Here is a 23,071-nt window from a genome sequence, read left to right on the forward strand (position 1 = left end):
TGAGTGGTTGTAGTTTAATTCTACATCCTAGGTTTGATTCCGGGGTGCTGTTGTGTAGAACCTCACAACCCCCGCCCCAGATGTCAGAAATCTTCATTCTGTTCAAGAGCACCAAGTGATTCTTGGGGGGGGGGGGAGACCCGAAAGGTTTACCATCCCAGAGTCTGATCAACAATTCAACACCGCAGCAAGAAAGCGAAGGAGATTTCGATTGGGGGCCTAACATTCATTCTGTCACTTGCTTAACATACAGCCTTGAGCAAGCTACTAAAACACACATACGGGGGTGGGGGGGGGGTAAGTTTTTAAAATGTATTTGTGTGTGCGTACATCACCTGTGGGCAGAGCCTGTTGAGACCAGAAGAGAGAGAGCATTGGATCTCCTAGAACCAGAGTTACAAAGACTGTGAGCTGCCATGTGACTACTGGGAACCAAACCCCGGCCCTCTGCAATTGCAACCAGTGCTCGAAACCCCCGAACCATCTGTCCCGACATCCCACGTCCTATTCCTAACTTGTAGAATGGTAACAGTATATGATCAATAACTCTTGAATAGAAAGGTTCACTATGCTCTCATTTTTGCCGATTGTTATAGGAACCAATTAAAACTTTCGCTTCCAAGCTATTGGTGATGCCATAATCCTCTAATCCTAGCAGAGCAGGCTGAGGCAGGAGGATCCCAAATTTGAGGCCACCCCACAGGAAACAGCAAGACCCTGTCTCAAAACAAAGCGCAATTTTTGCTTGCAGGGTCTCATGCTCCCTAGTTCTGAATTATTGCTTTAGAATGTTGTTACCTGAGGCCTTAGAATGTTACCTGAGGCTAGGGGTAGAGCCCGACGGCTAACGTTGCTTGCCTCACAAACAGGAGCCAGAACCGGAGTTCAGCTCCCACATCTCACATGAAAAGCAGGTGCTGGCAATGGCAGCACCGCCATGCAGAGGAACTGGACTCTTAGGACAAGCCAGTCTCAAAGGAGAGACACTGTTTCAAAAAACAGGACAGACAGTGCCTGAGGAACAGCTCGGAAGGCTGACCTTGGGCCTCTGTGCACGAGCACATCATGTGTTGGTCAGCCTCCTCACGCCAAGAAAGCGACCCAGGGGCGTACTGCAGGAGTTGTTACTTTTCACCCAGTGCTTTATCAGAGAGACCTCCGTTGTTTATTTTCCAGCAGGGGAGACAACAAACCCACCAAACAAAAGCCAAAGAGACCACTGCAAAAGTGAGTGGGTCTGATACATTCCAGAGACCTAAAGTAGGTAATGAAAGAAAACAGGCCATCCAGGAGTCCGCACCTTACCAACCAGAGATGAGTCTAAATGATGCTTACCGATACTGAACTTGGCATAGAGTCGACAATGTGTTGACATATTTCACCTTCCGTAGGAATCCTGGTTCCTAAACATAATTATTTTTACCTCGTTAACACATCAGTAAGCATAGCCTTGCCATTAAATGCTAGATAAGCTAATTGTGGTATCCTTATCAGCATGAGTGGGTGGTAGGTAAAGAAAGAAATTTTTATATACTTCATTTACATACTGGATTGAACAGGTTGTTACTGAGTAGAATAATATAATTTCATAAGGCTCTTGCATACAGATATATAAGTTGTACACTAATTCCAGCTCAAGTTACTAAAAAAAAAAAAGTTCAAAGTGTACAGTGTAATCAGAAATTGTACAGTGTTTGGCTGTCGTGTTCTGGAGCTGACATGTCTTGGTAAGCCCTCCTCTGGTGTCCTTCCTATAAAATAAGAAAGTGAGCCGGGCAGGGGTGGCAAACACCTTTAATCTCAGCACTCCAGAGACAGAAGCAGGAGGCTTTCTGGGTTCAAGGCCAGCCTGGTCTACAAATAAGTTCCAGGACGCCAGGGCTACACAGAGAAACCCTATCAAAAAAAAAAAAAAAAAAAAAAAAAGACAGTGAACATTATGGGGCTGAAGAGATGGCTTAGAAAAGTGCTATGGCACAAACCTCATGACCTGAGCTTACATCATTAGCGTTAAAAACCTGGCCCAGCCAGGCACGGTGGCACACACCTTTAATTCCAGCAATTGATGGAGGGCTGGGAGGGAGGCAGAAGGATCTCAGTGAATTTGAGGCCAGCCTGGTCTATATAGTGAGTTCAAGGACAGCCAGGGCTACAAAGAGACCCTGTCTCAAAGAAACGGAATAAAACCAAAAATATAACAGCAAAAATGGACACAATGCCAGCACTGGAGAGGCAAAGACAGCTTAGCCAAATTGGGGAACTCTAGGTCCTCGAGACCTTGTTTCAAAAATAAGGTAGAGAGCAATTAAGGAAAAGGCCTGACATTAGCCTCGACCTCCACACAGAGGGCAGATAGGGGCACACATTCCCTCCCACATATACAAAGGGATCATTCTAATGGCAAATAGTTTTGCAAGTCAAGGGTGTCATGTTTGGTTTTTAGTTGTCAACTTTTCATGAACTAGAATTACTTGGGAAGAGAGGGTTTTCTGTTTTGTTTTGTTTGCTTTTGTGAATGCTTGAGACAGGGTCTCGCCAGACCAGGCTGGCCGTGAACTCACAGAGATCCGCTTGCCTCTCCTGGCACTAACAGTGTGAGCACTAAGCCTGGCTCCAGGTAAGTATGGTTATTTTGATTAATAATACAAGGAAGTACTACTTGGTATTGTGCAGTACATGTATGAACATGTCCCCTTAAGTCAAGCTGAAAGTTCTAGGAAGGAGCCTGGGAAGGTGACTCAGCAGTTAGGAGCTCTGGCTGCTCTTCCAGAGGCCCTGGGTTAGGTTTCCGACACCCACATCGTGGTTCCCAATCATCCATAACGCCATTTCTAGGAAATAAGATTCTCATTTCTGAACTCTCTAGGCACCAGGGTACACGTGGCACACTTATACACATGCTGGCAAAAAACCACTCATACACAAGAGAACCTAAAATAAGCAAACCTTAAAAAAAAAAAAAAAAAGATTTTTCTCTGGAGGGCCTTAATCTTTGTAAGACATTCTGACACTCCTCCTGCTTTCATTGGCTATCCCTTGGTAAGTATCCAGGAAGTATTTGATAAATGACACCTGAAGCAGCAATAGACTATTTTCTAGATTTAAACATGAAATGAACTGTCAATAGTTTTCTTGGTGAATACACTTTCCTATTAAATTTGCCTGTAATCTCAACATTGAGGCAGGAGACTCTTGAATTTCAGGTTAGCCTGGACTACAAAGTAAGATACTGTCTCAAAATTATTTTTTAAAAAAGTTTGGAGCTGGGGAGATGGCTCAGTAGGTAACAGCACTTGCCCTGCAAACATGAGGACCAGGGTTCGAATCCCCAGGGCCCATGAAAAAGCCAGGCAAGGCTGCAGGGTCCCAGCCAGCACTGGACTGGGATGGCAGGCAGATCCTAATAGCTCATTGGCCAGCAGGCCTAGCTCAAATGGCAAGTTTCCAGGTCAGTGAGAGGCAGCAAGGCATATGGTGGTGGAGCAGAACTCCCACACCCTGTCCTGACCTGTGCATGGGCCCATGTGTGCCACACATACTCATGTGCATGCACCCCGTCCCCAACACACACACAGTGTATGTCCATATTGAACCAAGGATAAAATGTTATTTGAAACTAGTTGAAAAAAAATTGTGATTTTAGTATTGTAACAAAATGCAGAATACAGAGCCCTGACGATGGCCCAGCCATCAGAGGCTGTAGTGACAGTTCTGGATTTTTGGTTTCTTTAAAATAACATGGAAATATTGCTGGTTTCCTTGATTCACACCTGTAATCCCAGCACTTAGGGAGGCAGAGGCAGGCGGATCTCTGTGAGTTCGAGGCCAGCCTGGTCTACAAGGTGAGTCCAGGACAGCCAGGGCTACACAGAGAAACCCTGTCTCAAAAAACCAAAGCAAGGGGCTGGAGAGATGGCTCAGCGGTTAAGAACACTTGCTGTTCTTCCAAAGGTCCTAAGTTCAATTCCCAGTCAACCACATGGTAGCTCAGAACCATCTATAGTAAGATCTGGTGTTCAGGCAGAATGTTGTATAAATAATAAATAAATCTTAAAACAAAACAAAACAAAAGAACGGAACTATTATAAGAATGTGCCACTTCAAAGCAGTTGACTATGGTTTGCCTCGTGCTCTAGCAGAGCCATGGTTTTTGCCAGCTGCAGAAAGTTTCTGTGATTGTGTGACATTTGGTATTCTGGGAACTTTTCAGAGAGTATATCAATGCTAGAGCCCCGACAGGCAGAGTCGGTGGTTGTTGGTTGTTTAAGGGGTTGGTTGTGATTTGTTCGTAGTTGTGCTCAAAGAAGCAAGAAGAAAAAGATTAGATTCAGGGATCTCCCTCTGTCTCTGTCTCTCTCTCCCCTGTCCCCTTCGTTCTCTCCTATCTAGCGATGAGAAGTGACAGCAGGGGTAGACGCACACTGCGGCATGAACACACAGGAGCATATATACACCCCCAAGTATATAAATATAAATTTAAGAGATGCCAGACTGTGGCTATGGAGTGTTAGAAAAAGTGAATGAAAGCCAGGCGGTGGCAGCGCACACCTTTGATCTCAGCACTCAGAGGCAGAGGCAGGTGAATCTGAGTTCGAGGCCAGCCTGGTCTACAGAGTGATTCCAGGACAGCCACTGCTGCACAGAGAAACCCTGTCTCAGAAGAAAAGAAAAGAAGAAAAAGAAAGGTGAACAAACGAGATTTTCATTTTACATTGATTATAAACTCCTATGTAGCAACCGGTATTTAGCTTCATAAATATTTTGCTAGTTGTTTACATATAGAGCTGAAAATCTATCACTTAAATATAAAAGAGAAACTAACTTTTCTTCCTAAGTAACATTTTCCATAAACAATGGGAGACTCCAAGAATTTTTTGTGTTAAGAAACAGCCATGATAATATTTTGTTTCCATATGAACCATCATCACACAGACAGCACTTTGTATAACATAAACAAGAATAGATTTAGCTCTTGGCTCAGAATAAATTATCCCATTAACCTTCACAGAACACATCTAAAAATGTCTACAGCAGAGCTAGAGCAGCCAGGGAGAGAAAGATACCCGAATGAGTATGGGTAAAAGTGTTTGCTCTGTTCATTACTGTGTAACTATATGTCCCTTCATCTTCTTAGATACATAAAAGGATTCCTTCTCCTGTGTTCTGAAAGGCAGTCTATCTCACACTGAGTAAGGAAGTTGCTTCCAAATCCAGGCATACTCACATACTGTTAACAGAATGCTGTATCCATTCAGTGGCTCCCTGTAGATACCTTATTGCTCTTAGCTGATGTCCTTTGAAGTGGTGTGTATGAGATGTTAAAGGGAAATCTTTAACTAGTCCCCCAAAGCTAGTTTCAACAAGGAGAACAAAATGTACATACTGTAAAATTAATGCATATGTGGGCAGGACAGAAATAGTTTTGGGAAAAGTACACTAGAGCTATAATTAAAGCTTGTAATACAAATGGCCTTAAATGGCATATTAAAAAAAAAAAAAAAAAAGGCGGTGTAGGGGCTGGAGGGATGGCTCGGCAGTTAAGGGCCCTGGTTTGTCTTCCAGAGCACCCAGGTTGGATTCCCAATACCCACATGGTGGTTCACAACTACCTGTAACCGCAGTTCCAGTGTATCTGATATCTCATCTGGCCCCCGAGGGCATCAACAATTAGAAAAATATAAAACTAATTTTTTTCTACCTTATCAGATCATGATGGCCTATGAGAGACCATCATTTTCCCTTATGAACATAGAAAAAAAAAAAACCTCAATAAAATACTTCAAATCGAATTTAACAACATATTTAAAAGAACATTCACATCCTGTGATTGATTAACTTGGTTTTATTTCAAAGATACAATGATAGTTCAACATATCTGTACCCTACATTATGCTGAATTGCAAAACCTTTTTAAGTTTCTTCAAAATGAACGAAAAGGTCTACTTTCTCCACTCTGCCTCAATATAGTGCCTGAATTCTTAGCAACGGCAGTAAGAGAAAGAAAGTGATGCAGATATAATATGGAGACATCAAAGCTTCCCTATATTTAAACAAAATCCTAAAAATTCCACCTGAAAATTCTTAGATCTAACAAACACTTTCAGAAATTTATCAGATACAAAATCAGTAGGTTTTTTTTTAAATGCTAATATGCTGAGAAAGAAATCAGAAAAAGTTCTATTCAAACACACACACACACACACACACACACACACACACACACACACACACACATGACACATGCCTTTAATCCCAGCACTAAGTGGGCAGAGGCAGGCGCTGTGAGTTTGTAAGACCTGGGGTCTCACAGCTCAGGAGTTCAAGATCGCGCCCTTCCCAGAAACTCCCCCAGACCAAGACTCGTTGCAAAAGCAAGAGGTTTATTAACCATTGCGCAATGGGGTCACCCCTGCCGGTCAGCAAAGAGTGGCACCGGGAGACAAAGGCCTTTAGGTTTTTAAAAGAAAAATTGCGGGAGATTTGAAGTTGCAGTCTTGGCAATTTAGGATTGGATGAGGAAGCTATAAAGTAAGATAATTGGCTAGTCTTAGGTGCTCAAGCTTGGCCAGTCCTGCCAAGTGTGGATTCAGCTGCAATTGAAGGTGGGGGTGGTTAGCTCATCCTTGAAGATTAGGGGCTGCAGACTTTTGGCTGGAGGTCAAAAGCTACTCAGAAGAAGTCTAGGTTTGTTGCTAAGAAATGCTATCTCAAAGACAGGAGTTTTTCTTTTTGCTGAGTGAAGGTCTTTGCTTGCTTGCCTTTTTTTCTATCTGTCCTCATAGATAGGGTCACATTTTCCCATTCTCTGGAAAGGTACTAAGAGGCTTTAGCTTAACCTGAACCTAAAACTCAAAACTATAGGCTTTAGAAGACATACAGGTTACAAAGTTAGTCTAACCCTTTCAAGTTCAAGGCCAGCCTGGTCTAAAAAGTGAGTTCAGGACAGCCAAGGCTACACCTTGTCTGAAAACCGTGGGGGTGGTAGAGCTGGCCCCAGGGTCCTGAGAGCTCCAGAGCTGGCCCTGACCCTCAGCAATGCAGCACTCTTCCCTGTACCTTGCCTGGACAGCATGAAAGAGCTTGCCCTGGGGGGGGGGGGGCAGGCAAGCCAGCCTGAGGGAGTGAGAATAGGAGAGCTGGCCTGGAGGCAGGGGCAGGCAAGCCAGCCTGAGGGAGTGAGAATAGGAGAGCTGGCCCTGGAGGCAGGGGCAGGCAAGCCAGCCTGAGGGAGTGAGAGAGAATAGCAGAGCTGGCCCTGCTCCTTGACGGCTGCAATGGGAGGGATAGCAACGGGCAGTGCTGCTGGGCAAACCCTGGTGGTGAGAGTGCAGGGGAGCTGGCACACTGACCACTTAGGCTATACTGCAGGACCTTCATGGCACAGGGCAACAAAAGGCTTTCTGAGAGGAGGCCCAGTGAGGACCCAGTATTGATAGTGTAGCAGAAGGTAGAGGCTTCCAACCAGATCAATGGCTCCTGGCAATGAATATTTCCAGTAAAGATGTATAGACAAAAGGGTATATTGTGTGTCACTACCAGCTTTCATTACCAGAGAGGGTTTTTTTGTTTTGTTTTGTTTTTGTTTTGTTTTTTAGGCGGAGTGAGTTGCAAGAGCAGAGCGCAGATAGGGACAGGTAGATGAGTGGGATTGGAGTGCATGATGTAAAATGCACTCAAATATCAAGAAAAGGTTATTTAAAAAACTAAAGACAGGAACTCATGATTTTACTGTACCATTCTCAGGTATGTTCCTGAAAGAATCAAAGCCAGAATATAATAGAGACAACCTGTAAACCCATGTTTGTTGTGACACTATTCACAACAGCAAAATTAATTGATCAGCCTAGGCACTTTTCAATAAATGAAGAAAATGTGGTAGAGAAGCACAATGTAGTTTTATTCTACTACGAAGAACAAAATTATGTCATCAAAGACTTTCCTCTATAGGCAAATGGACAAAACTGGAAATTACCATATTATAAGAAATAAGCAAAACACAGAAAAACAAATACACAGAACACAGATTTTAAAAAGACAAGAAATTGGGGGCTGGAGAGGTAGCTCAGTGGTTAAGAGCACTGTCTGATCTTCCAAAGGTCCTGAGTTCAATTCCCAGCAACCACATGGTGGCTCACAACCATGTATACTGGGATCTGATGCCTTCTTCTGGCACACAGGTGACCTGCAGATAGTGCATTCATACATAAAACTTAAAAGACAAGAAATTAGAGGGGCCTCTTTGAAAAGAGGAAAGGGAAAGGAGCATGATGGTTAATCTCAAGGTGAACCTGAAAGCCCCTCCTAATGGACCTAATGGATATAATGGTCATTATTTCATTCCAAAGAATTGTTTTCTGTGTGTGTGTGGTGTGTACACACATGTGCAGGTAGGTATGTATACATGTGTGAATTAGTGGAGGCCAAAGGTCACTGTCAAGGGTTTTTTTCTTGACTCCAACACTTTGTGTGCCATTATTATTATTATTAATTTTGATTTTTTTTTTTTGAGATGGGGTTTCTCTGTATAGCCTTGGCTGTCCTGGAACTCACTGAGATCCACCTGCCTCTGCCTCCAGAGTGCTGGGATTAAAGGTACGCCCCACCACCTCCTGGCTCCTGCACCTTATTATCTGAGACTGGTGTCTCACTGAACTGGAGCTTGCTGATTCTGCTAGGTTGGCTGAACACTGAGCTTCAAGGATCCACTAGCCTGTGTTCCCCAGTGCTGGGGTTAGAGATCATGCAACTACACCAGCTTTTACTTGGGTGTTTGGGGATCTGAACTGAAGTTCCCGTACTTAAGTGGCAGAACCCCACTTAACTACAGAACCTGTAGCCAGCAATCCGTGATAAACTAAGCCTTCCTGATTTAGAAAAAGAAGGAACTAGGTCTCCCGCTAAAAGATGCGAATGACCCACCTTGGGAGAGGCTCATCCAGCCTGTCTGTCACCTGACTGAAGAGCCAGCCAGTACCTTGAACCACTTTTATCTCAAGCCAGAAACATCTAGTCAACTGCCTGTGAACTCCTGGCTTCAGACAGGCCATGTTTACTGTTCCAAGCTGCTAAGTTTATTTTGTTATCATTGGGAGGATATCACTGTTGTCCATGTGGTCCCAAATTTCCCGGCTCAAGTCAGTGTGTGTGTGTGTGTGTGTGTGTGTGTGTGTGTGTGTGCGCGCGCGCGCGTACCACACAAATAACTGGAACTACAGGTGTGCACCACTGTATTTGGCTAAACTGTTAAATTCTGAGGTAACTTGAACAATTCATACTTAAAAACTACCAAAGCATAAAAAAAAGAAACCCCAAAAACTATATAACCAGAAGAGCTGAGCTGTTAAATAATTTGAGTTCGTGGTTTAGAACTTTTTAAAATAAAAAACTCTGGGTCTGTCTCACTAGTGAAGTCTACCAACATCAGAAAATAGCCAGAGTTGTCTGTTGTTTTTCTTGGCTCCTTTACATTTTTTTGAATCTTTTATGTGATCATTTTGTTTTATTTTCGGTGCTTTCGACCGAAACCGGGGCTACTAGATTGTACCCAAAGCCTAAGTTGTTTTATTTATCCTGCTGCTTCCATTTTGTTTTGTTTTTGCTATGTTGACAAGGCTGCCTTAGACTTCTTGAGCTCAAGTTGTCAGCCCGTGCTGTAGAACTAGGTGCTGTAAGACTAGGTGCTGCGGCTGGCTTGTTTATGACTTTAGCTCTTTAGTCTTTTTCAATTTGTAAAGTTTTATCATCTCATAAACTATGTCCACACTTCAGTCTTCTCTCCTGGGGAGTACCAATTTCCTGTTACACTTTCTTTGTTGTTGTTTGTTTCTTTGAGACAAGGTTTCTGTGTAGCCTTGGCTGTCCTGGAACTGCCTCTGCCTCCCAGTTAATGGATCTTAGTTCAACTGCTCTTTGATTGTTTTATCCCTGCCTGTATCATTCTGAATGTTTTCATCTTTTGTTCGTTTATGAACTCTCACTCCAGCTATGCTTACTCTGTGTAAGATCCTAATTTCAGGCTGGGCATAGTTGCACATACCTCTAAGCCTGGCACTTGGGAAGCTGAAAACTGATTCTGAGGCCAGCCTGGCTTACAGAGGGAGAACCTATCTAAAAGAGAAAAACAAAAAAAAAATCATCAGACACTAATATTGGTTAATGGTTAGTATCAGTTTTAGTATTTCTGTTTTTTTTTTTTTTTTTTTTTCTTTTGCTTGGACATGATCTTATTATGTAGCTAAGTCTGGCCTTGAACTAGAGTGCAGCTACACTGGTTTCAAACACATACAGAGAAACAGTTCCCACCCACATTTCTGCATTTCTTTAGAATTTCCTCATTGTTGTTAGCTTTCTGATGTAGTTAGGTTTTAGAGGCATAGTTTCTGTGTATAGCCCTGGCTGTCTAGGAACTCACTTTGTAGAACAGGCTGATCTACTCTGATCCACCGGCCTTTGCCTCCAAAGTGCTGGGATGAAAGGCCTGGGCCACCTCACCCATGCTTCTCCACCCTTGTTAACCCCATAACAGTAGACAGGAGAGGAAAAAAGGATAGAGAGGATAGGTGTGGAGTTATCCTTAGACCACTTCCTGCAGATGAGGAGCTTCCCTTGGGGCAAGTTCAGTCTTTGCTGTCAGGGTACCTAATTTCTTCTTCTCACTTCTTTGCATACGAACAGCGATCAACAGCATCTAATCAGCAGCAGCTAACAATGGCAACCCTGCCTCTCAGGGCCTAGCACTTCAATAGTCTCTGAAAAGTTCCCGGAATTCCAAACGTCACACAATTTTGGAAACTATCTGCAGTTGTCAAAACCACAGCCCTGCTAGAGCACGAGGCAACTCATAGTCAGCTGCTGCGAAGCGGCCTCAGATTCCCCACACATGGGATTACAACACAAACATAGTCTCATGACATTTGTTTTTTTAAAGAAACCAAAATTACAAAATTTTCACTACAATAAGTAATGTTTCAGCAAAATCTAATCTATTAAGGATTCACTTTATAATTAGAAAGAAAACTAGAATACAATTTTTCCATTACACATTATACTGACTATTTCTATTTCTGGATATTAAGAAAACTGTACTATGCCAGTGTGTTGATGCATGTTTATGCTACCAGCACTTAAAAGGAAGAAGCAGGAAGATAGTTTGTGGGCTCATGGATGGCTTGTCGTACATGCCAAGTTCTAAGGCTGCACAGTAAGACCCTGTCTCAAAAAACAAAACACAAAACCAAAACCAAAACCCAAAAACAAACAACCAGAAAAATGGCAAAAACCAAAACATAAAAAGATCCTATTCCATGTCCTGGGTATTTAAGTTCAGTTATGAACATATGGATTAGCATGCATTTATAAAAATGTCTAGATCAGCTGGATATTTTGCTAATATTCCATCAGCTTCTCAACTGTTGAGTATTCATCCAAGTTCATATTTTTCACAACTGTATTGCCAAATAATAAATAACAGTTTATAAACTAGCTGAAGCCAGGCTTGGTGGTACATACCTGTAATCCCAACACTGGATACAAACAGGCAGGATTGAGAGCCTGAGGTTTGTCTGGGTTACATAGTAAGACCCTGTCTTGAAACAACAAAGCACTATAGCACTGTATCATAGTAATTATTTATGATGCTATGATATAAACATGATACATGTGAGAAAAATGTATTTCATTTCAAAAGGAAATCCTGACTGATGAAAACTTCCAACAAGAAAAACTGCATCTTGGCTAGTGAGATGGCTCAGTGGTTAAGGGCACCTGTCACTACGGCTGATGACTTGCGTTCAACCCCTGGAACCCACATGGTGTAATGAGAACCAACACCCACAAGTGGTCTTCTGACCTCCACACACAAATCACGCATGCCTCAAGCCCACACAAATAAAGCTTAAAACACTGCTCCCTTGTTTTAAAATCAGATTTCAGAAGACATTATACACATTTGAGAGCCTTTTATTCTTAAGTGAATAAAGCATCAGGCTTTTGTTTTTGGAAAGTAAAGCCAATTTTATTTCTTGTATTTGAAGCATTCTTCAGTGGCATCCTTAACACACCACAACCAAGAAGTTTACGATTTCCTCTCTTTCTTTCACAGATGCCCAAAATACTCCTAGTTTCTTGTCATCAACCTTAATTAGGCCGATTTCCATGCTCAGCACAACGCTCCTCCACCAACCTGACACATACAGGCTCATCACAGCTGGGTTCACACATGCACTTACCTAAGGCTTTGGCAGTTTTGCATGATCCCCATGCTGGGCCATCTTTGATGAGTGCAGTCTTCAGTGCCTCCTGGAAGGCAGTATTAGCATCCATTACATCTCCAGCAATAACGCCTTCCTCAGCTACAGTAGTGGGTTAGGTGAAGCTAAATCTTGAACACACTCAAGTGTCTATATGACTTGCCGACAGCAGGGGAAGAGGGCACATCTGCTATTTCAACATCTGTAACTGCTGGATATATTTTTGAAGGAAGTAAAACCTGTTTTTTTCCAGAAAAAAAGTCTAAAAAAATACAATGCATTAACCACCCCTAATACAGACCATGAGTTAAACCTACCTCAATTTCGTATTGTTTTTCCATTTTTTCCTGGGCACATGACCACCTGAAATGAAAGCTGTACTTTCCATCTTTGCAGTTAGAAAAGGCACTGACTAGGTTTTGGCTTGTGGTATTCAAACAGAACTGTCTGGTACAATTGGAAAATATTCTTAAACAAAGGGTTACAAGCTCACTGCTCTGGTTCTTGGTCAGAATGTTTGTTGTGAGGACTTGAGCTTAGGTATCAACCTCAAATCACGGGTTGGAACTAAAAGCTGAGGTTGGCTGAGCAGCAAAGTGCCCTTGACCAGAATTCTTCTAAGAGGAAAATCCTCACATTTTTAAAGGTACTAACATTAGGGATTTAGTTTTATTTTGCTGAGCCCAATCTTAACTAATTCAGATTTCAATACTTGGCACATCAATCCTTTATTAGACACTGCAAATGAGAAATTATCTCAACACCTGAAGACCAAACTACAATAGATGATTCCATAGGCTCAAGATTCTGAGACATCCTGGCTAGAGTTCTATGCAAAGTGTATCCTTTCCGCGGCATGGCAACATCATTTTTCTTTAAAAAGGTTACTGGACAGACATCATTTCCACCATCACCTATATAAACAATCCGAGTATATCTCACGCCCTTTTGTAATTGTTCATCTATAAATTCTACCAAAACTGTATTTTTGCAAAGATTCTTTGGGCACCTACTGCAAGAATGAGCATGGCAGTTTTTCACTGCAAGACGGCCGTTGCTATCAAAAGCTGCTGGATTTGTAAACACGTTATCAAAGACATCATGAAAATCAGCAGCTTCTAAAACCCAATCTATGAAGACTGAATTTGAATCTGAAATAATGATGCAGTCAAATCTGTCCTTATTCATTCTCAGAAAGCTGAAAAGTTCTGTCATTCCCGAAGTGAAAGGCATTGATGTCACTGTTCTCTTCATTTCATCTTCTTTTACCCCTTCGTCTCTCAGATACTTAAAGACTCTGCCCATAAATTCTGTCCAAAACCCCTTTTGGTAAGAATCTTGTAATTCAACAGGAAGCTTTTTGTCTGGAGCACACTGTACGATCCAGGTGTCACTGTTGTCATCTATGATTGTATTGTCAAAGTCAAACACCAACAAAACTTTCATGGTTCCAGTAATAGATTTGGGTTACCCTGAAAAAGAAGAAATAGTATTCCCTAAACAGACTGTGTTTACATAGCTACTATACTTCTTTAAAACCAGAAGTCAATGTCAACCTGCTTAGAATTAGGTGTGGTCGCACATTCTGTCATCTTAGCACTTCAGAGGCTGGAGCAGGAGGAACAAGAGTTTGAGGCTGACCTGACTGTACAGTAAGAACTTATCTTGAAAAAAATGAGTAAATAAATAAACTGGTTAACATGCTAAAACAGAGTAAATATTAGTTAAATCACTAATCCACTAAGGTGGGGCTTTTTGTTGTTTTGTTTTTTTCTGAAATGGTCTCACGATACACCAGTGGTTGGTCTGAAACATGCTAGGTAGACCAGGCTGGCCTGGACCTCAGAGTAATCCACTTGCTCCTGCTTCCCAAATGCTGAAATTAAAGGCATGTGCTACCATGCTCAGTTCTTATTATGCATTAAAGGCTTTTTTGATAATGAGACATGTCAGCCTGGCAGCATCTCCAGCCTACCTGAAGGAAGATGATGGGCATTGAAGAACCTCCATATGGAGTCTGCTTCAAATGTGGCAAGCTAGCTACTGGTCAAGAAACTGTACTTGCTTCAACTATAAACAGCATGCTGTCCAAACTTAGACAAACTATGCAGGAAAGTTGACTGGCAAACTTTGCCCAAGGCAAGGTAGGCAATCCTTCATAATTCCTGCCTCACAAAAACGTCTGTCATATACGGGGTAGAAGGCTAATGATGATGTTTTAACATTGCAGAGAAAATTTGGGTGACTGTTCGGGCAGCCGGCTATCTCTGTCATTTCTGTATTTTGGAAGCTGCTTGCTCTGCACTTTCTGCATACTCAGGTAATATATACCTTTCTCAAGGCTCTGATGGGGTTGAAGACTAGGTAGTTATTGTCTCACAAAAAAACTTAAGTTGTTTATGATTTAAGAAAATGTTTTATAAAGATATTTTTAGGTCTAAGTAAATTTTTTAGGTTGATAAATGCAAACTATGATAGAAAATGATTTAAGTACAGAACTCTAAACTTACCAAGATATGATAGATAGTACTTTCTCCTAAGTTGCCAAATACAAATGGACTGGACATTGAGAATGTAATTTTTAAATTATCCTTCTCACAACTGTTTCATAATTTTTCTTATTGTTTGTAAGAGAAAGAGCCCTTTATTGGACTGAAAGGGATATTTTGGGGGTTGGGCTGGTGCTATATATTCAGATGCTGATATTTCTGTGGCCCAAGATCTGGCAGCAGTCCAGATATGAGCATTGTCACTTCAATGATCTTTGTTATGTGTTGTGTAAACATTGCTCCCCAATTATCTCTGATTGGTTAATAAAGTTGCTGGTTAATAAAGTTGCCTACAGCTGGGCAAGAAGACAGGAGGCAGGACTTTTGTTCCCAGTCTTGGGGTCTCAGGCAGGAACCAGGAGGAAAAGAAAGAAGAGGTAGAGAAAGGACATGGCCATGAGGACTGAGCTGATGGAGCCCAGTCAGGACCAACACAGCAAGTAATTGGGGCGTATGTCTGGGAAGTAGCCAGCTAGCACAGAGGTTTATAATAGATCTTATCTGCCCAGCTCTAATGCTTAAAGCTTGCTGAATAAATCTACTGTCTTTTATTTGGGAGTTAGAACAGTTCATTAGAAAAGGCCCCCAAATTATATCCTATCTTTTAAATGTTATGACGAAATGATTATTATTTGCTTTGTTGTTTTTTTTTTTTGTTTGTTTGTTTTGTTTTGTTTTTTGAGACAAGGTTTCTCTGTATAGCCCTGGCTGTTTTGGAACTCACTCTAATACCAGGCTGGCTTCGAACTCAGAGATCTCTCTGCCTCTTCTTCCCAAGTGCTGGGATTAAAAGTGCATACAACTATAACCAGCTCCAAGTAGATTAATTTTAACAGAAGAAAATGTTTAGTTAAATATTCATTAACCTTAAAGTATACACTGAACAAAACAAACTGTATTCATGTTATAATTGTTGAAATTCTAAAAAGTGAAGGACCCCAAAATAGAAAAAAGATACAGAAATAAATTAAAAATGCAAAACATGGCATGTAGCTGCACTATTTTCTGGCTTATTGAAAAAGCTAACTAGTAAAGACAGAAGAGACACACACAAGGACTTTGTGCCTGTGAATGCAGTGTATGAAGGCCATGCACAACCTCGAGGGGAATTTCCTATTATGCGAACTTACTGGTTTCTGGTGCTACTGGAAAGGGTGGCTGTAGCTGGTAAGGGTTACTGGTAGCTGTACGGTAGTGGCACACACCTTTGATCCCAGCACTAGGCAGAGCTAGACAGATCTCTGCGAGTTTGAGGCCAGGCTGGTCAAGAGAGTGAATTTCAGGACAGCTAGGGCTATGTGGAGGATTCCTGTCTTCAACAGGCACCCACCCACCAAAAAAGGAACATTTTAATTAACTGTGCCTTATGGAGATTTATAGTGTATGATTTTAAAAGTTTCCTAGGGCTGTGTACATAGTTCATATATAGACACTAGCATTTATGAGGTCTCAGTTTGATCTCCAGCACCATATCAAAACAAATTTTTCCCTTATGTAACTCATTCTTAGCCAAATGATGCCTCAAGCCTAAGCTTAATTCACCACAAATTACTGACATTTCTTAACTCCCCCACTCCCCGACACAGTCCTGGCTATCCAGAAACTTATTCTGAAGACCAGCCTGAAAAAAGCACAAGAGTACAGTTAAGGTTGATATAAAAGTTTTTTGTTTTTTTTTTCTGTCTTTTAAATATATTTTTATTAAAACTACTTACCCAAACTAGTTCTTGCAGTCCAATTAATGTTACTTGAGCATAAAGGTTAGGCCACTGCAATCTTCAATTTGCCAGCTGTTTTTAAACATTATTTCATTTCTGTATGCAGACAAATTGCTCTGATGTGCAGCAATGAAACAGAGATTTAACTCCTAAAATTAAAATAAAAGTCTTTTAAAGGCTTAAAATTTATGTTTTCTAATTGGCTTCCTTTTTCTCATATCAAAAAAAAAAAAAAACAAACCATGTATTGGCAATGAACAAACAAAATTTGATTATACACATACACTTGAAATAAATACAAAAAAAGAAATATCATATGAAAATATTTTATCTAGTTAATAAAATTATCTGTTCAGCCAAGTGAATTTCATTGTTTCCATTTTTCTCATTAAAGGGGAAATGCTATATTTTATTATCAATAAATTATTCCGACATTAGTGATACACTTAAAATAAAAAATTAAGGAAGTGCACACATTCACTTTTAACAATGTGAATTTACCTGGGAACTCTTTTACTTAAATCTGAAAATCAGACCAGGCACAATTGCTCACACCAGGACCCCAAGCACTCAGGAGCCTGAGGCAGACGTAATGCTGCAAGCTTGTGCCCAGCTTCTGTTACTTGCACAACATAAAGAGGGCCGGTGAGATGACCCCGTCAGGCTGAAGGACCCCTGCAAGCTGCTGCTGAAGGAGAGAAACCCGTGCTCCTCTGACCACACTTTTTCACTGCTGCATTCAGTCAACACACACACACTAACATATTTTATTAAAAACAAAACAAAACAGCTTATTCTCAGGGCTGGAGAGATGGCTCACTGGTTAGGGGTGCACACTGCTTTGGCAGAGCACCCAAGTTCAGTTTTCGGAACCCACGTCTGGTGGTACAACTCCAGTTCTCGGGGATTTAATGCCACTGGGCTCCATGGCACGTGTTCATATATATATACACACACACACAAACCTCCCAGTAAGTAAATAAATAAGGGGAGGAGAGGTGGCTCAGCAGTTAAGAGCACACAGTGTCTGTAGACAAATACACGTTTGAGTGGCTTATCACCTACCTATAACTTCCCTCCAGGGGCATCTAACAGCTCTAGCCTCTTCGGGCACCTTTACTCATGTGCACACACCTCACACAAAAACAAACACAATAAAATAAAATAAACATAAAAATGGTTTATGGACGGTGGCAGGTTCTTAGTGAGTGGTTTAATAGTCACTTGTAGTTTTTCTTGTGATTTTATTTTAAAAAATGTCTATGTATTAATTTAAATTCTGTTTCTAATTATGGTGTGAATGCCACCTTCAATTTACAGCAACAAAAACTAGGGCTGTGCCCAGGGAGTCCTGCAGAGACTGATACACCAATGAAGGACCATGCATGGAGAGCACCTAGACCCCCTGCTCAGATGTAACCCATAGATAGCTATCTCCATGTAGGTTCCTGAGTAAGGGGAGCAGGGGCTGCCTCTGTCCATGAACTCAGCTGCCTGCTCTTTGGTCACTTGCCCCTGGCAAAGGGGCCTTACCAGGCCACATAGGAAGAGTATCCAGGCAGTCCTGATGAGACATGATAAGCTGTGAGCAAATGGCAGAAGAAGAGGAGAATTTCCCCTTTCAGTGGACTAGTGGAAGGGGATGGGGAGAAGCAGGAGAAAGGGGGGCTGGGAGAAGTTGAGGGAGGGGCTTCAATCAGGATAATGAATAAATTATAAAAAAATAAAAGGAAAAGTATAAAAACAAAAAAATATCAGGGTTATGATGCAAGCAAACAAAAAACTCAAATAACCAGTTCTAGATCAACTTGTATGTAAAGAGTTTAGGTTGGGGGGCTGGAGAGATGGCTTAGCAGTTAAAAGCACTGGGTATTTTTCCAAATGACTGGGGTTCAATTCCCGGCACCTACATGGAATCTCACAACTGTCTGCAATTTTAGTTTCAGGGAATCTGACATCCCCTCACTGACATACATGCAGGCAAAACACCAATGTACATAAAATAAAAATAAATAACTTATTAAAAAATTCTCTGAAAAAAAATTTTTTTTTAAATTTTAGGTTGGAGTTGCAATCAGGAGTCTGAAGTCATATATGAAACTATGACAAATTAGAAAATTAATGACATTTTATGAGGTTCAATATGTGCAAATAATTTAGTAAAAGTCCTGAGGATTTTCATTGAGAGACTTGGCCTTCACTGCGTCTGTCTTCAATGTGTTCAGAGCCCCAGCTGCCTCGAACTGTCTCTATAGTGAACATGTTAAAAGACATAAAAGACACGCATGTTGTCCCTTGTGATTTGAGTTCCCTCAGCTCAGAGAGCCTGTCCTATGATGCCACACACATCACTGCCACAGGACTTCTTGCCTGCTCTACATTACCTTGTGGGAACAGGGGCTCAGCAAAATCAAGGCAAAATTTGCTGATGATGCACTGTGTAAATTCACTGATCCCTCACGATCATCCATCATGGGTCTCCTACAAAGTACGCCAGGAGCTGTTTGCCTGTACACAGAGTAAACTTCCTGACCTTTTCAGCTCTTATGTTTTAAGCCACGCTTCTAACTCACTAGTATATGTACACAAAGTTCTTCCGATTGATATTATTACTTCCATACTTACCCGCATCATTACAGTGGAACACCTGATAGAAAACCTGAAGAGAGACAGCACAACGGCGCGTTAGAACTTTCACTACTGCAAATCGCACTTGCTTTTTCATTTTGAGGAACAAGAAATGCTGCGTAATTCACCGGTAGTGCCAACTACTTAGTAATGAAATCATCTGTACATCGATGGGACAGGAACGCCTCTTTCGTGATCAAGTGCCAGTCCACTATTAACGTATTTCTCCGTCATTAGAGACTGGCTGGTTCCCAAGCGCACTAACAACAATTTATTCACCAAGCAGTTTCATATAACAATCATCAGGGTCTTATCTAGTCCTGACCATGCCTCACAAACCAAGCTTTTATGTCCCTTAATCCGTGGGGTTCTGTGGTCAAGAGGGCTCTGTCCTTCACCTCAAGCCGCTACCCAGCCAGGGCCTTGACTCGCACGCTGGCCGGCTCCAAACTAGTGCAGCGCGTGGGGAAGGCAACAGCGGCCCGGAGGGACCGAGGGCTCCTCACTGACCCAGGCCCCGGTCGCAGGCAGCACCGGCTCCAGCATCCGCCGGTTGGTCCTCGTGCCTGACGTCGATGCCGGAACGCGAGCGCCGCTGCTCGCCCGCAGCTCCGCACCGCGCACACGCACTTCCGCGCCTCAGTCCTAGGACTCGGCTTTGGCCCGGGCTCCTCCCCGGTTCCTAGAGGACGACTAGCGTCACTTCCGGCGTGGTTGCTAAACAACCAAACGGTTTAGTAACCATTCTGTCGTTGAAGTTGGCGTAGCCGGAGTGTCCTCAGCCCGCCGGACCCGCGGGCCTCAGCTCGTTAGAGATGCAGGCGCGTTTTGGACGGCGCTCGGGACTGTCGAAGGAAAGCACAGGTGAGCGGCCCTGGCCCGTTCCGGGGCTGGGATTGTGTCTAGAACCCCGGCAACGAAGAGAAGGCTTCGGCTGCCCTTTGAATCGTGCTTTGCCAAATCGGAAGTACTCCCAGTAAGCATCCTTGGAAGTTAGGCAGGTTGGCCGTCAGGTGAATGAGTGGAAAGAGGAGTAGGGTTGCGCAGTAGAAAGTTTACGGGAATAGGGGTAAGCAGAAAGTCGGACGCCGTACCCCAAAGGGGGCTCTTAAGTTTTGTTGTTCCTTGGATACATTTTGGAATGCCGTTTGGAAACGTTACTGACTTATCAAAGTCTTCATTCTGTTGCAGGCCTGCTGAGTAGTCCTTCCTAAAGCTCAGGGAAATATCTCAGTTCTTTCCACTCTAAAATTAAAGCTTTCCCCAAGTTAAATGCTTTGATGGTGTAAAAAATATGGTAGGAGCTGGGGCGGTGCCGCACACATGTAATACCAGCAGCTTGAGGGGGCAGAGGCAGATGCAGGCGGATCTATGTGAGTTCGAAGCCAGCCTGGTCTACAAAGTCCGGGACAGTCAAGGCTACATAAAGACCTAAGATTTGATTTTGTCATAGATGTGGGCAAGTAGGACTTAAAAAAATTTTTTTTATCAAGTCTAACCACAAGTTTGATTGTTGTCATGGTAACTAGTAGATTCTTGGAAATTTGAACTATCTTCATGGTTTGCCTGAGCTCTGTAGCAATACCACCGCCCCCCACCCCAGGAGAGACACAGTCTGATCAGTGAGATCATTAGGAAATTTGATTCACCCACAAGAACATTTTGTAAATAATTGTTATGATTCATCATTGTTGAGGCCCAACAAGAGTGAGACATGCCCAGACATGTCCAGGCCTTACTGCCTAACACTAGAACAGCCATTTTGGAGACTTACAAACAGGGTAGGCTCCTGGGAGGATATGGGGGTGACTCTAGCTGAGACCCCTAGTAGCCGGGGTCATGGAGACTGAAGACACCATCCTCAACCAGACAGGGCTTCTAACTGGGGGAGGGGAACGCCAACCCACCCACAGAAACTTTGACCCAAAATTTACCCTGCCTACAAGATGTGCAGGGATAGAAATAGAGTAGAGATTGAGGGAATATTTAACCAGTCCCAACAAGAGTGAGACATGCCCAGACATGTCCAGGCCTTACTGCCTAACACTAGAACAGCCATTTTGGAGACTTACAAACAGGGTAGGCTCCTGGGAGGATATGGGGGCGACTCTAGCTGAGACCCCTAGTAGCCGGGGTCATGGAGACTGAAGGCACCATCCTCAACCAGACAGGGCTTCTAATTGGGGGAGGGGAACGCCAACCCACCCACAGAAACTTTGACCCAAAATTTAGCCTGCCTACAAGATGTGCAGGGATAGAAATAGAGTAGAGATTGAGGGAATATTTAACCAATTCCTGGCCCAACCTGAGACCCACACTGAGGGTCTCTAGCCTTGGGTCTCTAGACCCACACTTGGCTCTCTAGCCAAGCCCTGACACTCTATTCTGCTTGCAAACGGGAACCTAGCATAGCTGTCCTTTGAGAGAGGCTCTGCCCAGCACAGGATTGAAACAGATGGTGAGACTCACAGCTAAACATTGGGCGGAACATAGGAGCCTTTTTGAAGGGGGGGGCGGGCGGCGATAAAGGATAGAAGGACCTGAAGGGGACAGGAACTCAACAAGGAGACAACAAGAGCCAACTAATCTGGGCACAGGGGAGTATGGCAGAGACTAAAGCATCAACCAAAGACCATACATGGACTGGACCTAGGCCCCCCCCAGACATAGTAGCCTATGGGCAGTTTGGTCTTCATGTGGGTTCCTTAATAAGGGGATCAGGGACTCGGTTGCATGCTTTCTGATCACTTCCCCCTGAAAAGGCTGCCTTGCCAGGCTACCGAGGAAGAGGATGGGTTCAGGAAGATGATGTGCTGGGATAGGTTGGTGGGGGTGGTCACCCCTTTTCTGAGGGATATGGGAGAGGGTATGGGGAAAAGAGGGAGGGATGGAGGGAGCAGGAAGAGAGGAGGGAGGCTACGATTAGGATGTAAAGTGAATTAAAAAAAAAAAAAGAGGAAGAACAGCCATTTTGTCTTCCTTAGTGCGCAATTCAATACTTGCTGCTTAGAACAGAATAACAGAGGTGATAAATGTATGTTCTGCCTGAGTTAGTGGTAAATGTGTGTTCTTCTTGAGTTAAACTACACTATCCTGATATATTCCTTTCTCATGGGAATGATAGGAGCTAGAAGGTCCCAACCTCCCAAACAGGGAAGTGGAAAGTCCCCAAGTTCCTATACCCTGTGTCCTAGCCAATCACCTTAACAAGTCAGTTGAAATGCTTTGCTTAGCTACCTAGGCACCATGTGCCTGGAATAGAGTTGATTCTTCCTGCTTGGTTGTGATCTTTTAAAAGCTCACTCTGGGGCTGGAGAGATGGCTCAGCAGTTAAGAGGCTGTTCTTCCAGAGGTCCTGAGTTCAAGTCCCAGCAACCAAATGGTGACTCGCAACCATCTGTAATGGAATCTGATGCCTTCTTCTGGTGTGCATGAAAAACAGTGTGTTCATATACATAAAATAAATAAATCTTGAAAAAAAAAAGCTCACTCTGAGAGCTGAATGTGGTGGCACATGCCTGTGATCCCAGCAGTCGGGGAGACAAAGGCAGGTGGATCTCTGAATTCAAGGCCATCCTGGTCTACAAAGTGAGTCCAGGACAGCCAAGGCTTCACAGAGAAATCCTGTCTCAAAAAACAAACAAACAAAAAACTCTGAGAACAACTTGTTATCACAGTTTGGCTCCCAAGTCCACTGTGTCCCTGATCATGATCAGTCTTGATGGGTGTGTTCAATAAACTATCAATATCTGACAGAGATTGCAGTCTGAGTGGTTTGTGTGGCTATTCTTGGACTATAACAATCATGTCTAACAGTTCCTTGGTGTTGTGATTTAAATACATACGGTGGTAATCTCCCACAAATTTCTGTTGCTAGGCCAGCAACATTGAGGGGTGTTGAAACCTAAGCTAGGCACAGTAATACTTA

The 23,071-nt window shown here is 42.8% G+C and overlaps 2 protein-coding genes across 6 annotated transcripts in view; one reads left to right on the top strand and one right to left on the bottom strand.

The window, feature by feature from the left end:
• Positions 1–1,345: 1,345 nt before the first annotated feature.
• Phospho2 (phosphatase, orphan 2) lies at positions 1,346–19,804 on the bottom strand. 5 transcript variants are annotated; one of them, XM_055600822.1, is made up of 5 exons: positions 19,542–19,804; positions 19,141–19,174; positions 17,581–17,649; positions 16,513–16,664; positions 11,949–13,720 (listed from the first exon to the last, which is right to left on the bottom strand). In XM_055600822.1, exon 5 carries the CDS (start codon positions 13,692–13,694, stop codon positions 12,969–12,971), a length of 726 nt encoding a protein of 241 aa, XP_055456797.1. In that variant the 5' UTR covers positions 13,695–13,720; positions 16,513–16,664; positions 17,581–17,649; positions 19,141–19,174; positions 19,542–19,804; the 3' UTR covers positions 11,949–12,968. The 5 variants fall into 5 exon arrangements, 3 of the variants coding, with proteins under 3 accessions (XP_055456797.1, XP_055456798.1, XP_055456796.1); XR_008719371.1 differs by lacking the exon at positions 17,581–17,649 and adding an exon at positions 1,346–1,403 and having other exon boundaries at positions 12,228–13,720; positions 19,141–19,804; XR_008719372.1 differs by lacking the exon at positions 17,581–17,649 and adding an exon at positions 10,058–10,107 and having other exon boundaries at positions 12,228–13,720; positions 19,141–19,804.
• Positions 19,805–19,872: 68 nt separating this feature from the next.
• Positions 19,873–23,071, top strand: part of Cfap210 (cilia and flagella associated protein 210) — a 32,757-nt gene continuing 29,558 nt past the window's right edge. The window contains exon 1 of the mRNA XM_055600784.1: positions 19,873–20,007. Within this exon, the coding sequence (XP_055456759.1) occupies positions 19,959–20,007 (49 nt within the window). The 5' untranslated portion in view covers positions 19,873–19,958. The remainder of the gene's footprint in view (positions 20,008–23,071) is intronic.

This window comes from Psammomys obesus, unplaced genomic scaffold, assembly GCF_907164565.1.
Source record: "Psammomys obesus unplaced genomic scaffold, mPsaObe1.curated_primary_1811, whole genome shotgun sequence".
NCBI lineage: Eukaryota > Metazoa > Chordata > Mammalia > Rodentia > Muridae > Psammomys > Psammomys obesus.